This window comes from Bos indicus, chromosome 3 (assembly GCF_029378745.1).
Source record: "Bos indicus isolate NIAB-ARS_2022 breed Sahiwal x Tharparkar chromosome 3, NIAB-ARS_B.indTharparkar_mat_pri_1.0, whole genome shotgun sequence".
NCBI classification, from domain to species: domain Eukaryota; kingdom Metazoa; phylum Chordata; class Mammalia; order Artiodactyla; family Bovidae; genus Bos; species Bos indicus.
In genome coordinates this window covers 119,573,764-119,594,668 of record NC_091762.1, presented here as the reverse complement: position 1 = coordinate 119,594,668, position 20,905 = coordinate 119,573,764, and the positions used below count along the sequence as shown (strand labels likewise).

At 45.6% G+C, this 20,905-nt stretch overlaps 1 protein-coding gene and 1 long non-coding RNA gene across 2 annotated transcripts; one reads left to right on the top strand and one right to left on the bottom strand.

The window, feature by feature from the left end:
- The first annotated feature begins 172 nt into the window (after positions 1–172).
- On the top strand, positions 173–11,791 carry LOC139182312 (uncharacterized). Its single transcript, XR_011565978.1, has 2 exons — positions 173–8,441; positions 10,180–11,791. It is a non-coding gene; the product is annotated as an uncharacterized lncRNA (long non-coding RNA).
- LOC139182310 (olfactory receptor 9S13-like) lies at positions 8,861–9,811 on the bottom strand. The gene has a single exon (XM_070787016.1). It carries the CDS (start codon positions 9,809–9,811, stop codon positions 8,861–8,863), a length of 951 nt encoding a protein of 316 aa, XP_070643117.1.
- Positions 11,792–20,905: the final 9,114 nt, after the last annotated feature.

Below are 20,905 nucleotides of genomic sequence, written 5' to 3'. Positions count from 1 at the left end.
CAACAAGAGATGCACATGCGTAGGGACACCTCCTCCTGTGCGCCCAGCTTGGCCTGCAGGCTGTGATGACATACGTGTGTGTGTGAATGTTTCAGAAAAGACGGCGCTCCCAGCCCTGAGGGGAAGGGCAATAAATGAGGAGCCTGTGAAAACCCAGTGTACAGGTGTGGGGGCAGGTGTGGGGTTTGTGGGGGCAGGTGTGGGAGCAAGTGTGGGGAGTGGTGGGGCAGGTGGGGGTGGTTTGGGGGCAGGTGTGGGGTCAGGCAGTCAGGGGCCTCCCTTTCTGGAAGAGGCACTTGTGGGGAACCGAGACTTTGAGGTGAGTGGGAGAAGAGGCCTTAGGGGAGGGCAGGAGAGCGGCCCAGGTGTGTGTAGGGCCTCGAGGTGGGAGAGTGGGTGGCCATCAGGGAAGGAGAGGGCTCCAAGCCATGAGGGGCACGGGGGTGGAGGGCAGCGCTCAGGAGGCTTTTCCTCCCGTCTCCTGCATCTGCCCCAGGCTGGTTCCAGTTCTGCAGTTGAAGTGGAGCCCGAAGGCCTGGTCTTCATCGTCAAGGACCAGTAGCTGTTAAGGAGGGACTGATTTCCCGGCTGGATCCCTGAGCCTGGAGCCTGGAGAGACACAGCGCTGGGGCGTGTGTTCAGTGGGAGTCTGCCCTGCACTGCAGTATTTTCTGCTCCGCTGAGAACTGGCTTGCGTCCTGACAGCACAGAGCTGACTCTGTACCCCTCAAGGGCACTTGGGGTCTGCAGGCAGGTGGAGGCTTCCTGCAGGAAGGCGCCTGTGTGGGGACCCAGGAGATGGCGCCAGCCAGCAGCCCTTGGCCAGTGCTGTGGGTTTTGCTTGTTTCTTTTTTTTTTTTTTTTTAATTTCCTTTGACTCAACTTTAGCATTTATTTTGCTGAGACAATTTTTCTGTCACTTGGAGGGCTCAGTTCTGTCTCCAGCTGTGTCCAGAGCAGTTAAGTAAATGTTGAAGGAACCTGCTGGAGTCCTTGCTGAGACAGGAAAACCACCAACGTGCCATGAAACGACATTTGAAGCAGTTGGCTGGATTTTTTTCTTTACTTAGTATCTTGCTGATGATCATAATAATGCCCCAAAGATGCCTTTCATTGAGAGCCAGCTTTGAGCACAGCATTTATATTCCACCAAGTCCTCTGAATGTTCCAGAGAGGAGGGTCACGTATTATTCAGTTGCCGGTAAATACACCGAGGCTCATGGAGGTGACGAGCCCTCCCCGAGCTGGCCCTCCAAGTGGGGTGGAGTGGGCTTCGTCCCAGAGCCATGGAGTGTTCCTACTTTAGACATTAGGCAGGGGCCCTGGTTCTGCCCTCTAAGACATGGGAGCTGGAGGAAACTGGTTAACACTCCTGCCTCCATGTTTCTCATCTACACAAATGAGGGATATAAAGACACCCAGCTCAGTTTCTTCTCAGCAAAAGATAGCATTGAGGAACAGCCAAGCTGTAGATGGGGGAGCATTGCAGTACAGGTCCTAGCAAAGGGCTCATTCAGAATATATGAAGAGCTCCTACAAGCCAACAGTAAAACGCAGACAACCTAAGCAAATGTTGGCAAGAGACGGGAAGGGGAGATTTGCACAGAGACACGCACTTGGCCTCTGAGCATCTGAGCTGATGCTCAACACACAGCGGGGTGACGGAGCAACGTTCCTTTCCCACTGACTAGAGTGAAAACTCACGCGTCAATCGATCAAGTGCCCCCCACCCCTGCCCTGGCCCGCCTCCACGCCCAGGTGACTTCACTGCAGCATGAACTGTGTTCTTCACGCATCGTGGTTAATAGGCCCAAAGTGTGTAGTCAACACACCCGCCTCGCAGAGCAGGCTGTGAGCATGGGTCAGGGCTGGCTCTGCTTTACTGTGGATTGTGGGGTGGGGGGGCTCCCTGCTCAGGTCTTTACCTCATTTTATCACTCATCCTACAACCACTCTACAGGATAGCTCTTGTTACTTTTTCTTTTTTAAAGACTCTGTGTTAGGCCCTGAAATTTGCCCCCTATTCATAGGTGATGTCTGTGTTTGGTTTCGGTATTAGGAGAACACTGGCCTCGTAGAATGAGCTGGGAGTTATTCCCTCTGCTTCTGTCCTCGGAAAGAAGTGGTAGAGAACGGGCATAATTTCTTCAGCATCTGGTAGGACCCACCCATTTCCCGTCTGGGATTGGGGTTTTCTGTTTTGGAAGGCTATTCACTACTGTCTTCAGTTTCTTGAAAAGATACAGCCATAACAAGATTGTCAATTTCTTCTTGTGTGAATTTTGACAGACTGTGTCTTTCAAGAAATTAGTCCATTTCATCTAAGTTATCAAATTATTGGGCATAGAGTTTTAGTATTATTTCATTATCCTTTTATGTTTTTCTTTTTTTAGCTTTTTTATTGGAATAGAGTTACTTTACAATGTTGGGTTAGTTTCTGGTACATAGTGAAGCAAGTCATCTGTGTATACACATGTCTCCTCCCTCTTGGACCTCCCTTCCTCCCTGCCCCATCCCACTCCTCTAGGTCAACACAAGAGCACCGAGCGGGGCTCCCAGCGCTTTGTTGCGGGCTCCCACTAGCCATCTGTTGTACACATCGTAGTGTGTATATGTCAATCCTAATCTCCAGATTCATCCCACCCTCTCGTTCCCCCACTGGTACCCACATGTCCACTCTCTGCATCTGTGTCTGTTCTTAAAGATGAATGGATAAAGAAGATGTGGTCAGTGAGTTCAGTCACTCAGTCGTGTCCAACTCTTTGTGACCCCACGGACTGCAGCACGCCAGGCTTCCCTGTCCACCACCAACTCCCGGAGCTTGCTTGTAAACTCATGTCCATCAAGTTGGTGATGTCATCCAACCATCTCAACTACTGTTGTTCGTTTTCCTCCTGCCTTCAATGTTTCCCAGCATCAGGGTCTTTTCCAACGACTCAGTTCTTTGCATCAGGTGGCCAAAGGATTGGAGTTTCGGCATCAGCCCTTCCAATGAATATTCAGGACTGATTTCCTTTAGTATTGACTGGTTTGATTTCCATGCAATCCAAGGTACTCTCAAGAGTTTTCTACAACACCGCAGTTCAAAAGCATCAGTTCTTCGACACTCAGCATTCTTTATGGTCCAACTCTCACATCCATACATGACCACTGGAAAAATCACGGCTTTGACTAGATGCACGTTTGCTGGCAAAGTAATGTCTCTCCTTTTGAATATGCTGTCTAGGTTGGTTATAGCTTTTCCAAAGATCAAACGTCTTTTAATTTCATGGCTTCAGTCACCATCTGCAGTGATTTTGGAGCCCAAGGAAATAAAGTCTCTCACTGTTTCCATGTGGTACAAAATACAATGGGATATTATGCAGCCACTAAAAGGAATGAGATCAGGCAATTTGTGAGATGTGGATGGACCTAGAATCTGTCATACAGAGTAAAGTGAGTCAGAAAGAGAGAAACAAACATATATTGACATGCTTGTGGAATCTAGAAAAATGGTCCAGATGAACTATATTATCCTTTTGTTGTCCATGGTATCTGTAGCTACATTCTTTTTCTAATTTGTGATATTAGTAATTTTTGTCCTTTTTATTTTTTTCTGTTTTTTTTTTTTTTAGCTTCCACAGTGGCTCAGCAGTAAAGAATCCACCTGGCAATGCAGGAGATGCCAGCTGCTGCTGCTAAGTCACTTCAGTCGTGTCCAACTCTGTGCGACCCCCCTGACTGCAGCCTACCAGGCTTCTCCGTCCGTGGGATTCTCCAGGCAAGAACACTGGAGTGGGTTGCCATTTCCTTCTCCAATGCATGAAAGTGGAAAGTGAAAGTGAAGTCGCTCAGTCGTGTCTGACTCTTAGCGACCCCAGGGACTGCAGCCTACCAGGCTCCTCCACCCATGGGATTTTCCAGGCAAGAGTACTGGAGTGGGGTGCCATTGCCTTCTCTCGCAGGAGATGCCAGAGATGTGCGTTTGATATCTGGGTCAGGAAGATCCCCTGGAGAAAGGAATGGCAACCCACTCCAGAATTCTTGCCTGGAGGATCCCATGGACAGAGGAGCCTGATGGGCTACAGTCTATGGGGTCACAAAAGAGTCGGATATGACTTGGCCTTAGCAACTAAATGACAACAGCAATATTTGATATGTTTAGTTTTTTCCTTCCAGTCCATGATTTGTGTGGTGCGCTGGTGACTGCCAGGGTGGCCTGAGGCCTCTGCCTCCTGTCTCACGCTGCTGTTTGGGTCTCTCCCTCGAGGACTCTGTTACTTCCTTCTAAGGAGTAGAACATGGCAGAAGTGATGCTGTGATTCTCCCAGGAATAGGTTAGTTATGTAATGTAAAGGCTGTAGCTTCTCCTTTGACCTCTTTGTCTCTCTCTCCCCTCTGTCTCTCATCCTTTCCTCTGCAGTAGAACAGCTTTCATACCGTCAGGACGCTCGGGCACCACGCAGCGAGGTTGTGGTGTAGCTCGGCATTTACTCAGTACTCCTTTTGTGTCTTTCAGTAACAGTTACAATTTTATTTCTAAAGGTAGTGTGTATCATTTGTTACATTTATTCATATATGCCTAGGGATTTATATTATATTTTACTTTTTAAATATTTAATAATACGATCTACAATAGCATGAGAATAAACAAATAGCAGAATAAGACGTAGAAGTGAAGTGAAGTGAAGTGAAGTCGCTCAGTCATGTCTGACTCTTTGCGACCCCATGGACTGCAGCCTTCCAGGCTCCTCCGTCCATGGGATTTTCCAGGCAAGAGTTCTGGAGTGGGGTGCCATTGCCTTCTCCAGGGGATCTTCCTGACTCAGGAATTGAACCCGGGTCTCCTGCATTGTAGGCAGATGCTTTACCCTCTAAGCCACCAAGGAAGCCCTAGAAACAGACCCACATATGCAGAGGCACTTGGTTTATGATAAAGATGACAGTATACAGCAGTGGGGGAGAAACATTTAAAAAGTGGTCCATGGGATAACCATATGAAAAAATAAAGCCATTCCTATATAAAAACCCCCACAAATTTAATAACATGTGAATTATAAGTTCTAATATAAAAGACTAAGCAGAAAACAAGTTCCCCAGGAAACATAAAAGAGATACTTTTGGATCTTGCATGGACAATATTTCTTTAAACATGCTGCAGAATGAAGTAGCCATGGAAAAAGTGCCTGATAATCTTATTAAATTTAAGAACCTCTGTTCATCAAAAATAATTTTAAAGGTCAATACAAGTATAAATATAGAAACCACAAAGTAAGAGAAGATATTCAGAACTCATGTAACCAACGAAGGGCTCATATCAAGAATAAGAATTTCTATGATCTTCGTGAAAAAGAAAAAATCTGGCAAAACATATATGCTTCCTCAGAAAGAGCATTCAGTTTGCTGCTAAATATGTGAAAATATTAGCTCATTAGCCACTAGAGAAGGGGAAAACTTCCTCCTTAAAAAGAATCGCAACTTTTCTCATTGGTAGACTTGTATTACAAAAAGACAGTGTTCAATTGTTATTATACTTTGAATTTTGTCAAAAATATATACATTTCTTTTCTCTCCTGTTATGTGTAAGTAACTATGAAATATATTTAGGCCACAAATGCCTAAAATTTGTTTTTATAGATTTTACTGGCGATTAGTTGATTTACATCTACGGTGCTAGTTTCAGCTATGTTGTGTTACTTTACCTTGGGTGTACAGCACAATGATTCTGTTATCCGTATACTCACTCTGTTGTTACTCTTTACCTGTGTTGATCGTTGCACTGTATGGAGTATAGATCCCTGTGCTGTACAGCAGGTCCTTATTAGTCGTCTATTTCACATATAGTCATGCATATGTATCAGTCCCAGTCTTCCAGTTTGTCCCTCACCCCTTACCCCCTGGTGACCATAAGCCTTTCTGTGTCTGTTGTGGTCAGCACAGCAGGTAGGGATCGAAAGTGGTTGACACACAGTTTGGGAAAAAGCAACTAGAGACAGAATTAAAGTTTTAAAGATGGGACCGGGGAACTCAAGACCTCGTGGGTCCAGAGCCCTGCTCCTTGGAGCCACATCACTTTTATTTAGCGTCTTGGCAAGCAGAAAGGATCTGTGTGTTACGATGGAGTCGGCCGCCTGTGTCCCCGGCCACGTCTCCCATTTTACTGATTACTTTAAACTGTCCTTGTTATTTTCTTGTGCAAGGGCTATCACCTGGCTGGAGGTCATGGACCCGCATATGCCTTGGGAAAACGTGGTGTGTGCAGAAGCAGCGTGCTGAACTTGCGCTGACCAGGCGTTCCAAGGTCCACACTATGTGTTTTTCCTTAGCTTAGCGGGGAATGACAACCCCAACTGATCAACCTGATGTACTTTTATTTGGGTTATGCTTACTGCTATATTTTGCTTTTATTCTTTTCCCATGGTGATTTTCTCATGGCTTGAGAAAGTCACCAGGGCCTTCCCTGGTGGCTCACAGGTTAAAGCATCTGCCTCCAATATGGGAGACCCGGGTTCAATCCCTGGGTCAGGAACATCCCCTGGAGAAGGAAATGGCAACCCTCTCCAGTTTTCTTGCCTGGAGAATCCCATGGACAGAGGAGCTTCGTAGGCTACAGTTCATGGGGTCTCAAAAAGTCGGACACGACTGAGGGACTTCACATGGTGATTTTCTCATGGCTTAGCCACAGCAATAGGTAGCTGACTATTAACCCCTGCATATGTCTGAGAATCTATTTCTGTTTTTTTTTTTTAATGTTCAAAATTGTTTATTTAAAAAATAAAAATGAAAGTTGGAATGGTATATGACCACATACCCAGCAGAAAGGCTAAAATTGATAAAGCAGACAATATGGTTTGTCCCCATTAGACAATGGGCCTCCCTGTGGGCTCAGCTGGTAAAAACTGTCTGCAATGAGGGAGCCCTGGGTTTGATTCCCTGGGTTGGGAAGATCTGGAGAAGGGAACAGCTATCCACTCCAGTATTCTGGTCTGGAGAATTCCATGGACTGTATAGACAATAAAGCTTGTCCATGTTAGATAGCATCACTAACTCAATGGACATGAATTTGAGCAAACTCCAGGAGATAGTGAAGGAAAGGGAAGGCTGGCATGTTGCAGTCCCTGGGGACTCAAAGAGCTGGGCATGACTTAATGGCTTAACAACAACAAATGGCTTGTCCATGATGGTGCACAGCAACAGGGACTCTCATGCACTATTTGTGGGATGAAAATTGCTTTTCCATTTTGGTAAAACTGTAGAGTTAATCAAAAGCAAGAGCATTCAGCTCCTAAGAATGCCAACAGTAATTCACTCTTAGCAAAAGACATGTAAAAAATTTTGTAGAAGCAAGGAGATCCAACCAATCCATCCTAAAGGAAATCAGTCCTGAATATTCACTGGAAGGACTGATGCTGAAGCTGAAACTCTAATCCTTTGACCACCTGATGTGAAGAACTGACTCATTTGAAAAGACCCTGATGCTGGGAAAGATTGAAGGTGGGAGGAGAAGGGAACGACAAAGGATAAAATAGTTGGATGGCATCACCAACTCCATGGACATAAGTTTGAGTAAACTCCGGGAGTTGGTGATGGACAGGGAGGCCTGGCATGCTGCAGTCCATGGGGTTGCAAAGAGTCGGACACAACTGAGCAACTGAATTGAACTGAATTCAATAAACTTGAATGGCCATCAGTGGTAGAATGGATAAATTATGATATTTTCATATGGTAGAATCTTGTGTAGTAATGAAAAATTAGAACTACCATTATGGGCAGTCACATGGGTTAATCTCATAAATATGTTAACCCCCCCCCCCAAAAAAAAGGCACACAAGATAAACTGGATGATTCTACGATGCTATTCACTGAATGTTCACAGTAGGCAAAACTAATCTGTGTGTTAGAAGCAGGATTCCCACTAACCCTGGCAGGCAACGAATAGAATGAGGGGAGAAGATCTTGTGAAAATTGGGTGAATTTCTCATTCTCAACCTGGGTGGTGGTGAACTCCCTGAATGGATATGCTTTGAGTATTTTTTCTGAAGATATATCAAAATTGTACATGTGTTTATGCCTCATGTCTTCCATCCTGTGACTTGGAAGGCGGTGCTGTGGCTGGGGTCACCATCCCTAACAGCAGTGTCATCTGTGCCCTTGCTGTGATGGAGCAGGAGCCCAGGGGTGCTTCTGTCCTCAAGTGGAACCACCACGTTCACCAGACCACTGACCTGGCTCCTCCCCGACAGGCCCTGCTTGTCAGCCCTGAGCCACTGAAGCCAAGCCTATTCCTACTCACCCCTACTGACCGAGGGGAACACCTTGGCCATTATCATCTTAAACAGATCTCTTTGGTGGTGTTGAAAGTGGGCTGAAAAAGGTCAACTGGAGGGCCCTCAGTGGACGGTCACGTCCTGCCAACAGGTGATGGTGAAGTCCTGCATCCCAGGCGGGGTTAGGAGATGGAGGTATGTTGCATGCAAACACCTTTTCTTCCAAGTTTGATCAATGCACATATATCTGACTTCTTTCCTACCAAAACCCATGGAATGACCCAGAGAACCATGATACACAAAGGGGACAAGACCCGCCCCTGCCTCCTGCCCTGTTCATTCAGTCTTCATGTGACTTGAGTCACTGCTCCTTCTTGCAACATGGAGAATTCTGGTTGCAGAGCATCCTTGTCCATCCCTGCATCTCACACATAGTGAATGTCTGCTTCATAAATGCCTTCAAGCAATGTGACTGAATAAATGGATCAGAGTCCTCAAGACATCCCATTCCATTCAGAAGTGGAAGAGGTTTGAGGGGCTCCTCATGGTTCACTGTCTCTGAATTCTCCATCCAGCCCTCAGGATACTGGATGTCCCCCTCTGGTCACCCTCCTTCACATGGCTGTGTGTCTCTGCCCCAGTCTCCGCAGAGCATCCTTCACGTCCTTGTTTCTCAGACTGTAAACAAGGGGGTTGAGCATTGGGATGACCAGGGTGTAGAAGACAGAGACCACCTTGCCCTGCTCCATGGACTCCACAGCTCCCGGCTGGGCATACATGACAAAAAGGGTCCCATAAAAGAGGGACACGGCTGTCATGTGGGAGCCGCAGGTGGAGAAGAGCTTGTGTCTCCCTCCTCCTGAGCGCATCCTCAGGATTGTCACTGTGATGTAGCCATAGGAGGTGAGGACCACGAATGTGGTGCCCACGATGATGAGGCCACAGATTCCAAACAAGACCAGCTCATTGAGGGTTGTCTCAGCACAGGCAACCTCGATCATAGGAGGCACATCACAGAAGAAGAGGTCGATGTGGTTGGAGCTGCAGAATGGGAGGCTGAATGTGAAACTGGTCTGCAGGATGGAGTTGAGGCAGCCCCCACAGTAGGAGCCCAGCACCAGGCGGGCACAGACCGAAGGGCACATGGAGATGGGATAGCACAGGGGGCTGCAGATGGCCACGAAGTGGTCATAGGCCATCACAGCCAAGAGGAGAGTCTCAGAGGTAGCCAGCAGGGAGAAGAAGAAGAACTGGGTGGCACAACCTGCAAAGGTGATGACCTTGGAGGAGGACAGGAAGTTGGCTAGGGCCTTGGGGTAGATGACAGATGAGTAGCACAAGTCTAAGAAGGAGAGGTTCTTGAGGAAGAAGTACATTGGGGAGTGCAGACGGGCATCCACGGTGATGACCACGATCATGGTGAGGTTCCCCAGGATGGCCACCATGTACAGGGCCAGGAACAGAGCAAAGAGCAGGGCCTGGGTCTGCAGACCACCCTCAAATCCATCCAGCACAAACTCCTGCAGAGGCATCACTGAGAGGTTTCCATTTCTGTGGGGTGACATGGTCTTGACCCTTTGATGACTCACTGCCAACTGACCAAGAGGCCACCAGCTGCCCAGTTCTCCCTCCAGATGAGCTCAGGCTGACCTGAAAGGGCAGTATTGCCTGTGACTCACAAATTCATAAATATGCATGGAGAACTCACTCTGTGGAACCCTCTGAGTTGTTAGCACAGGGGTGGGGTGAATGCCAGGAGGGTTACAGAGCTGAGTCTCCAGGGCAAGAATGGAGTTGCAGCCCCCTATCTCCTCCTTTGAAGTAAATGCTCTCCTCCCCTCAAGGATGCTCCTGAATTTTGCCATTTCCACTCTATGCTCCCATAGCTAATCCTATACTTTCTGTTCCTTATAAAATCATTCCTTGATTTCAGAAACGTTTACTGAGGATGCCCGGCCCACCAGGACTTGACCTAGTGATGGTTTCATCTCCAGGCCAAACTGGAAGGAGAGCAAAGACCCGCCATCACCAGGCTAATGAAGGTGTTTTGTGTCTGTCTCCCCTGCAGATTCTGAGACCCATCTCAGAATCATGGCCTCTGAGCCTGGACCACAGTGGCATTTCATCTGCAAAGCTCTCTGCACCCTTGAGGTTCTCATGGGGCTTTCTGCCCATGTGCAGATGTTTGCCAAATCATGGAAAAGGAACAGTCCAACTTTGAAGAGATGGGCATGCCCTCCTTATCATTGTCACTGGCGACTCACACTCCATGTTCTGCAAATCACTTCAGAACAGCCTCTTCCATTTGGAACTATGGAGATCTGGGCTTCTGTCTGTTCTCTGGAATTCTCTGAGGTCTTTCTGCTCCCTGCCTTTGTCACAGCACAGACCGTTCAGAAGGTCAGAGCAGGGCTGTGCAACAGATATAAGTTGGCCACCGTGTTGATTCATGGAGCTGCTGTGCTGACAGGGGCATGGGTGGAGGGGTGGAAGGGGGTCTGTACTGTATCCTGTTGGTACTAAGTTGATGGATCCCTGCTGCCCACCCCGCAGGGATCATTCACATGTAGTGGGGACAGATGGCTAGTGTGGTACACCTGTTCAGCCCCACACCCCAAGAAGCAGGTGTTTCTGTGGTGAATTCAAAGATTCTGTGTGGGGAGCGAGCTCCACCCGTGGCAAAGGTCATGAGGAAGGAGGCTTGGCATACGCAAAGGCGGGATCAAGCCTCAGGAGTCTCCCTGGGAATTCTCGAGCATCTACCCCCGAAACCAGAGTCTGCCTACTTTCTGCTTTGTGCTTTCACCTACACCTCTGACTTTATGGGGGGCTGTCCCCCACTACCTCTCTCTGAAAAAAGAGTTGGCTTACAGCTCCAGTTAATAATTCCTGGGTGTGACAGTGTTTCAACCTACAAACTCCTTTGGAAATCCTCTAGCCTGCCTGAATAGGTTTTTTCTGCCACATGTGATTGTTCAGAGCCTCCCAACTGTGAGAGGGAGGAGATGTTCTAAACTGTCTAAACACAGATTCTTTTGAGTAGTTAAAAGATTGATTAGAAATTGTATTGAGAAGGGTTTTTCACTTATTGGGCCAATGTTTGCTGCTAAGTCCCCATACCCCTTACCTACTGTGTCCTTGGCAGTATATTGATTGATATAATGGGTGTATAGAAATGTAAGTAGTAGCCTCAATGTTTGTAACCTTGGACCCTTGAGTTAATTCTTTTCTTGATTGAGCCCACCTCACCTTTGCCCTATAGGAATGCAGCTTTGTCCAATGCTTTTTTGGAGGCTGGTGCCTGACTTTGGAATAATCACCTTTAGAGAAAGATAAGTTTCTTAAAATGTTAACAGGCCTCCTGTCCAGAAGATGATGTAATTCACCTGAACTTTTGCATATGATAAGTTTGAAAGCCTGGCTTCGATTAGGACCAGGAACTGCTGTCCCTGCATGACTCCACCCCTTCCCCCACTATCCTCTATGCACAATTTAAGGTATAAAAACTACTTTGGAAAATAAAGTGCGGGCCTTGTTCACCGAAACTTGGTCTCCCCATGTTGCTCTCTCTCCCAAATTCTGGCTGAGTCTCCATCTGGAGCGCGGAACCCACCATGCTTACTAATTATGCCTGGGCTTCTAAGGTCCGACTGGGGAGGCCTCAGTGTCTCCTCTCCTTCGGGAGAATGGAAGGACGCCTGCAGCCTACGTAAGTGGTGCAAGCTTCTTGTCTTGAAGTTTTATTGGTCTCCCGCGTAAACCAAGCTACTCAGCCTCTTTTCTCCACTGAATTTTCCTACTGAGCTATCCTCATCCTATTACTCTTTATATCTTTGACAAAATATTTAAATAAATAGGTCGCCGACGCAGTCCCCGCTTCGAATACCCTGGATCAGTGGGGGCTGGTCCCCGGCAATTCTGAGTTTATGGTTTTGTGCTCAGTATTACTTGACCATTTCTCTTGACAAGCCCTTAGCAAGATAAAATAGTGACTCCTCCTGGTAAGCTGAAAACAAAGAGAAATTTCCATTTCCAAAGCCAGGCTCTTTGTTTGTTTTTTTGAACAACAAACAAGCAGGGGGCTCCAGTCTGCTGAGGTCACCCAGGGCCATCCATGGGCATCGTTGACATGAGGAAGCCTTTAATCCGAGCCTAAGGGATGCACTTGATGAGGTCAAAGCAGCTGGACACTTCTCTGCAGTGGCACATAGCCTGTCCTAACAGTCGGCGCTAACCCTCCTAAATGAAAGTGTGGTCCAGGGACCAGGAGCATCACCACCACCTGCGAGCTGGTTAGACATGCAGACGCTCCAGTCAAACACACCTGTTGAATCAGAACTTGCTACTGAACAAGTTGCTCAGAGGACTCATTCACTGGCTAAAGAGGCACTGCTTTCACAACCTTGAAGCTGAGGTCGGGGTAGGGAGGCAGGAGAGTGGACATCACTCCAGCTGCTGAGAACAAGCCCTGGCTGCTTACTGTGGACAGAGCCCTGCTGCCCTTACCCTCCTGCAGCCCTGAAGGGTGCCTGCCTTGACCTTACCTTTTCCAGGTGAGGGTCATGACACACCCAAGTGCACACAGCCAGGATCTGCTTTCCCAGGGCCTCCCAAGCTCCTGATCCAGGTCTGTGCTGATGAAGACCAGTGGACACTGAGGACTCCTGCCTCTCCCGCCTCTGGCTTCCTGTGCAGTGAACCAAGGGTGGGAGGGGGCACTTGGGTTCCCACCAAGAGTCTGGCTGCAGGAGGGCTCTGGGGCTTGGTGCAAGCAGAGAAGGGGATGAACTCAGCTCACCTGCCCCTCTACATCTTGTCCCATCGTCTGTGAGGTGCCTGGACCCTGTGGATTCTCTCCACCTACCACACCTGGGACTTGAGGCCACAAATGGCCAATTAGATGAGACTTGGGCTCTGAGTGCATTGGGACTCACAACTCCCTGGGTCCCAGGAAGCTGCAGTCCTGAGGCCAATCTTACCCTGACCCGCCTCGGCCCAAGGCAGGGGAGGCGGGAAGCCTGAGGTCCTCAGGAAGCAGTGGGGGCCAACAGGGGAGGAACACAAGTTAGAGGGACCCAGTGCCCCTTCTCTGAAAAGTCTCCCCAGGCAGCCAGTGTGATCTCCTGGCCCACAGCCCCTGCTGTCCTCCACCTCCATCCTTGTATAGTGATGAGGAGAGTGGCATGCAGGAAATATTTCCCTGGGGCAGCAGCACAGCTGTCTCTATGCTTCAAGTGGCCATGCACTCAGTCCATAAAGAGAAAAGGTATCTGTTTAAAAAATATTTTAATTTGGAATAGAAATAAAAACCAAAGTACAAAAGTGGTGCATGTTTAATATAAAAAGACAGTATATAAATAAAAGCCTGAAAAAGTTGTTCTAAGAAAAAGAATGCTGATGTGGCTCAATAATTATTATACAAAGTAGGGTTCAGGAAAAAAAGTTTATAAAGAGGGATTTTACAAGAAAAGTTAAATTCAACTGGATAATGTGAAAATCGTTTCCAAGGCAAACCATTCAATATCACAGTAATCCAAGTCTATGTCCCAACCAGTAACGCTGAAGAAGCTGAAGTTGAACGGTTCTATGAAGACCTACAAGACCTTTTAGAACTAACATCCAAAAAAGATGTCCTTTTCATTATAGGGGACTGGAATGCAAAAGTAGGAAGTCAAGAAACAGGCAAATTTGGCTTTGGAATATGGAATGAAGCAGGGAAAAGACTAATAGAGTTTTGCCAAGAAAATGCACTGGTCATAGCAAACACCCTCTTCCAACAACACAAGAGAAGACTCTATACATGGACATCACCAGATGGTCAACACCAAAATCAGATTGATTATATTCTTTGCAGCCAACGATGGAGAAGCTCTATACAGTCAACAAAAACAAGACCAGGAGCTGACTGTGGCTCAGATCATGAACTCCTTATTACCAAATTCAGACTTAAATTGAAGAAAGTAGGGAAAACCACTAGACCATTCAGGTATGACCTAAATCAAATCCCTTTTGATTATACAGTGGAAGTGAGAAATAGATTTAAGGGCCTAGATCTGATAGAGTGCCTGATGAACTATGGATGGAGGTTCGTGACATTGTACAGGAGACAGGGATCAAGACCATCCCCGTGGAAAAGAAATGCAAAAAAGCAAAATGGCTGTCTGGGGAGGCCTTACAAATAGCTGTGAAAAGAAGAGAAGTGAAAAGCAAAGGAGAAAAGGAAAGATATAAACATCTGAATGCAGAGTTTCAAAGAATAGCAAGAAGAGATAAGAAAGCCTTCTTCAGCGATCCATGCAAAGAAATAGAGGAAAACAACAGAATGGGAAAGACTAGAGATCTCTTCAAGAAAATTAGAGATACCAAGGGGACATTTCATGCAAAGATGGGCTTGATAAAGGACAGAAATGGACCTAACAGAAGCAGAAGATATCAAGAAGAGGTGGCAAGAATACACAGAAGAACTGTACAAAAAAGATCTTCACAACCCAGATAATCACGATGGTGTGATCACTCACCTAGAGCCAGACATCCTGGAGTGTGAAGTCAAGTGGGCCTTAGAAAGCATCACTACGAACAAAGCTAGTGGACGTGATGGAATTCCAGTTGAGCTATTTCAAATCCTGAAAGATGATGCTGTGAAAGTGCTGCACTCAATATGTCAGCAAATTTGGAAAACTCGGCAGTGGCCACAGGACTGGAAAAGGTCAGTTTTCATTCCAATCCCAAAGAAAGGCAATGCCAAAGAATGCTCAAACTACCGCACAGTTGCACTCATCTCACATGCTAGTAAAGTAATGCTCAAAATTCTCCAAGCCAGGCTTCAGCAATATGTGAACCGTGAACTTCCTGATGTTCAAGCTGGTTTTAGAAAAGGCAGAGGAACCAGAGATCAAATTGCCAACATCCACTGGATCATGGAAAAAGCAAGAGTTCCAGAAAAACATCTATTTCTGCTTTATTGACTATGCCAAAGCCTTTGACTGTGTTGATCACAATAAACTGTGGGGAATTCTAAAAGAGATGGGAATACCAGACCACCTGACCTGCCTCTTGAGAAATTTGTATGCAGGTCAGGAAGCAACAGTTAGAACTGGACATGGAACAACAGACTGGTTCCAAATAGGAAAAGGAGTACGTCAAGGCTGTATATTGTCACTCTGGTTATTTAACTTATATGCAGAATACATCGTGAGAAACGCTGGACTGGAAGAAACCCAAGCTGGAATCAAGATTGCTGGGAGAAATATCAATAACCTCAGATATGAAGATGACACCACCTTTATGGCAAAAAGTGAAGAGGAACTAAAAAGCCTCTTGATGAAAGTGAAAGAGGAGAGTGAAAAAGTTGACTTAAAGCTCAACATTCAGAAAACAAAGATCATGGCATCCTGTCCCATCACTTCATGGGAAATAGATGAGGAAACAGTGGAAACAGTGTCAGACTTTATTTTGGGGGGCTCCAAAATCACTACAGATGGTGACTGCAGCCATGAAATTAAAAGACGCTTACTCCTTGGAAGGAAAGTTATGACCAACCTAGATAGCATATTCAAAAGTAGAGACATTACTTTGCCAACAAAGGTTCGTCTAGTCAAGGCTATGATTTTTCCAGTGGTCATGTATAGATGTGAGAGTCGGACTGTGAAGAAGGCTGAGCGCCAAAGAATTGATGCTTTTGAACTGTGGTGCTGGAGAACACTTGAGAGTCCCTTGGACTGCAAGGAGATCCAACCAGTCCATTTTGAAGGAGATCAGCCCTGGGATTTCTTTGGAAGGACAGATGCTAAAGCTGAAACTCCAGTACTTTGGCCACCTCATGGGAAGCGTTGACTCATTGGAAAAGACTCTGATGCTGGGAGGGATTGGGGGCAGGAGGAGAAGGGGACGACAGAGGATGAGATGGCTGGATGGCGTCACTGACTCAATGGACATGAGTGTGAGTGAGCTCCAGGAGTTGGTGATGGACAGGTAGGCCTGGCATGCTGTGATTCATGGGGTCACAAAGAGTTGGACACGACTGAGCGACTGAACTGAACTAAACTGAGTAGAAAATGTAAATGTATAAATCAAAAACTGATGGAATTAAAAACGTAGTCATATGTCCAAATCATAGTTGATATTTTGTATACCTCTCTTAGTAATTGATAAAACAATTACCAGATAATAAATAGTAAGTTAGAACTGAATTAAAATATCAACCATATGGACCTACTTGACATAAATAGAACAATACACTCAGCAACTGTAGAGTATATGGAAGCACATGGAAGATCACTGTATGAAGGTGAATAATATCTTCTCCCCAAAAATCATCTAGTTTGGAATGCAGAATGTGACCTTATTTGGAAATAAGGTCCTTCCAAATAAGTTAGCATGAGATCATGCTGGATTAAATGGCCTTAAATCCAATGACTGGTGTCCTTTTAGGAAGAGGAAATGACACAGAGACACAAAGACACAAGGACTAAGGGCATGAAAGACTGGCCAGAGGTTGGAATGGTGCAGCAAAGGGGAAGGAAGGAATGCCAAGGATACCAAGAGCCTCCAGGAAGAGGCGTATGTTTTCCTAGAACTTTCACGGGCAACAGACTCTGTTGATAGCTTGATTTTGAACATCTATCCTGCAGGCCTGTGAGAGAGTAAATTCTTGTTGCTATAAGTCACCAAGTTTGTGTTACCTAGTTATGGCGGCCCTGGTGACTGACACAGGAGGGTGGTGAGGGAGTTTGCTTTCACCCGGAAAGGTCAGCAATACACCTTCACTCTCCTGTCTCAGGGCTATGGCACCTCTCCAGCTCTATGTCAAAATGCACTCTGCAGGATCTTGATCACATTTCCCAATCCTTCCATGTTCTAGTTCACTTATTTCAATTGTTTTAAAAATGAAATTATGCCCCCAACTACTTGTGGCATCTTCTTTACAGAGACTTTTAGGACACTTCCATTTCCTTTTTTAAATTTGGTTTTTCAGTAATGAAAATTTTGTAATGGACATTTTCCCCCTCCAAAGTGTATATATTTTGAAGTGGATTCCTGAGTAGAAAGGTATATTGTTTCTCAAACTCATTAGTTCAGTTCACTCGCTCAGTTGTGTCTGACTCTTTGCGACCCCATGAATCACAGCATGCCAGGCCTCCCTGTCTATCACCAACTCCCGGAGTTCACTCAAACTCACGTCCATCAAGTCGATGATGCCATCCAGCCATCTCATCCTCTGTCATCCCCTTTTCCTTCTGCCCCCAATGCCTCCCAGCATCAGAGTCTTTTCCAATGAGTCAACGCTTCCCATGAGGTGGCCAAAGTACTGGAGTTTCAGCTTTAGCATCTGTCCTTCCAAAGAACACCCAGGGCTGATCTCCTTCAGAATGGACTGGTTGGATCTCCTTGCAGTCCAAGGGACTCTCAAGTGTTCTCCAATACCACCATTCAAAAGCATCAATTCTTTGGTGCTCAGCCTTCTTCACAGTCCGACTCTCACATCTATACATGACCACTGGAAAAATCATAGCCTTGACTAGATGGATTTTTGTTGGCAAAGTAATGTCTCTACTTTTGAATATGCTATCTAGGTTGGTCATAACTTTCCTTCCAAGGAGTAAGCGTCTTTTAATTTCATGGCTGCAGTCACCATCTGCAGTGATTTTCAGTTCAGTTCAGTAGCTCAGTCGTGTCCAACTCTTTTCGACCCCATGAATTGCAGAACGCCAGGCCTCCCTGTCCATGTTCATCACCCAGAGTTCATCAAGACTCACGTCCATCGAGTCAGTGTTGCCATCCAGCCATCTCATCCTCTGTCATCCCCTTATCTTCCTGCCCCCAATCCCTCCCAGCATCAGAGTCTTTTCCAATGAGTCAACTCTTCCCATGAGGTGGCCAAAGTACTGGAGTTTCAGCTTTGGCATCATTCCTTCCAAAAAAATCCCACAACTGATCTCCTTCAAAATGGACTGGTTGGATCTCCTTGCAGTCCAAGGGACTCTCAATAGTCTTCTCCAGCATCACAGTTCAAAAGCATCAATTCTTCGGTGCTCAGCCTTCTTCACATCCATACATGACCACAGGAAAAACCATAGCCTTGACTAGTCAAAACTTTGTTGGCAAAGTAATGTCTCTGCTTTTGAATATGCTATCTAGGTTGGTCATAACTTTCCTTCCAAGGAGTAAACGTCTTTTAATTTCATGGCTGCAGTCACCATCTGCAGTGATTTTGGAACCTGAAAAAGTAAAGTCTGACACTGTTTCCACTGTTTCCCCATCTATTTCCCATGAAGTGATGGGACTGGATGCCATGATCTTCGTTTTCTGAATGTTGAGCCTTAAGCCAACTTTTTCACTCTCCACTTTCACTTTCACCAAGAGGCTTTTTAGTTCCTCTTCACTTTCTGCCATAAGGGTGGTGTCATCTGCATATCTGAGGTTATTGATATTTCTCCCAGCAATCTTGATTCCAGCTTGTGTTTCTTCTAGTCCAGCGTTTCTGATGATATACTCTGCATATAAGTTAAATAAGCAGGGTGACTATATACAGCCTTGATGTACTCCTTTTCCTATTTGGAACCAGTCTGTTGTTCCATGTCCAGTTCTAACTGTTGCTTCCTGACCTGCATACAAATTTCTCAAGAAGCAGATCAGGTGGTCTGGTATTCCCATCTCCTTCAGAATTTTCTACAGTTTATTGTGATCCACACAGTCAAAAGCTTTGGCATAGTCAATAAAGCAGAAATAGATGTTTTTCTGGAACTTTCTTGCTTTTTCCATGATCCAGCGGATGTTGGCAATTTGATCTCTGGTTCCTCTGCCTTTTCTAAAACCAGCTTGAATATCTGGAAGTTCATGGTTCACGTATTACTGAAGCCTGGCTTGGAGAATTTTGAGCATTACTTTACTAGCGTGTGAGATGAGTGCAATTGTGTGGTAGTTTGAGCATTCTTTGGCATGGCCTTTCTTTGGGATTGGAATGCAAACTGACCTTTTCCAGTCCTGTGGCCACTGCTGAGTTTTCCAAATTTGCTGGCATATTGAGTGCAGCACTTTCACAGCATCATCTTTCAGGATTTGAAATAGCTCAATTGGAATTCCATCACCTCCACTAGCTTTGTTCGTAGTGATGCTTTCTAAGGCCCTCTTGACTTCACATTGCAGGATGTCTGGCTCTAGGTCAGTGATCACACCATCATGATTATCTGGGTCGTGAAGATCTTTTTTGTACAGTTCTTCTGTGTATTCTTGCCACCTCTTCTTAATATCTTCTGCTTCTGTTAGGTCCATTACAATTTCTGTCCTTTATCGAGCCCATCTTTGCATGAAATATTCCCTTGGTATCTCTAATTTTCTTGAAGAGATCTCTAGTCTTTGCCATTCTGTTCTTTTCCTCTATTTCTTGCATTAATCGCTGAGGAAGGCTTTTTTATGTCTTCTTGCTATTCTTTGTAACTCTGCATTCAGATGCTTATGTCTTTCCTTTTCTCCTTTGCTTTTTGCTTCTCTTCTTTTTACAGCTATTTGTAAGGCTTCCCCAGACAGCCATTTTGCGTTTTTGCATTTCTTTTCCATGGGGATGGTCTTGACCCCTGCCTCCTGTACAATGTCACGAACCTCAGTCCAAAGGTTCAACTAGTGCATTTAACAAGCTAGTTGTTTTAACTGCATATGCAAAAAGAACCGGTTTTGCAGTTGTCAAGAAAAAATTTTATTTTAACCAGCTTTCTCTGGGGTCTAAAGAATATCATGGCCATCCTGTGTCCAAAAGTCATCTTTCCTTTCTGTAGTCATAGTTTTATACACAAATTATAGATGAAATAGTGCTCAAATTGATTCTGATATCATGGGCAGATAAGCTGATAAAAATCTTGGATTGTCCCTCTGGTGGGAAGGGAGGTCTTTGTCCCATCAGAAGAATGGGAAGGGTTCAGGGAATTTGCAGGAGTGGGGGAAGCATGGTCCTTCCCCGACCCTGAGAAACAGGAAGTTAGAAGGGTAGTTAGAAGGGAATTCTTTAGGATGTTCAGGAGAGGGGGAAGTTTGGTTCCCTCCCCACATGAGAGATAAGCACAGTTAGAAGGGGATTCTTTAGAAAGTTAGGAGAGTTGGGTTTTTTTTTTTTTTTTTTGCTTTCCATTTAAGCCACATTGAGATTTTTTTTTTCAACTACAATTTTATTTTATTTTTAAAGTTTACAAAATTGTATTAGTTTTGCCAAATATCAAAATGAATCCACCACAGGTATACATGTGTTCCCCATCCTGAACCCTCCTCCCTCCTCCCTCCCCATACCATCCCTCTGGGTCGTCCCAGTGCACTAGCCCCAAGCATCCAGTATCGTGCATTGAACCCGGACTGGCAACTCATTTCATACATGATATTTTACATGTTTCAATGCCATTCTCCCAAATCTTCCCACCCTCTCCCTCTCCCACAGAGTCCATAAGACTGTTCTATACATCAGTGTCTCTTTTGCTGTCTCGCACACAGGGTTATTGTTACCATCTTTCTAAATTCCATATATATGCGTTAGTATACTGGATTGGTGTTTTTCTTTCTGGCTTACTTCACTCTGTATAATAGGTTCCAGTTTCATCCACCTCATTAGATCTGATTCAAATGTATTCTTTTTAATGGCTGAGTAATACTCCATTGTGTATATGTACCATAGCTTT

Bases quoted from the DNA above. Each gene is read 5' to 3' on its own strand.
- LOC139182310 (XM_070787016.1), bottom strand. From the start codon at position 9,811: ATGTCACCCCACAGAAATGGAAACCTCTCAGTGATGCCTCTGCAGGAG.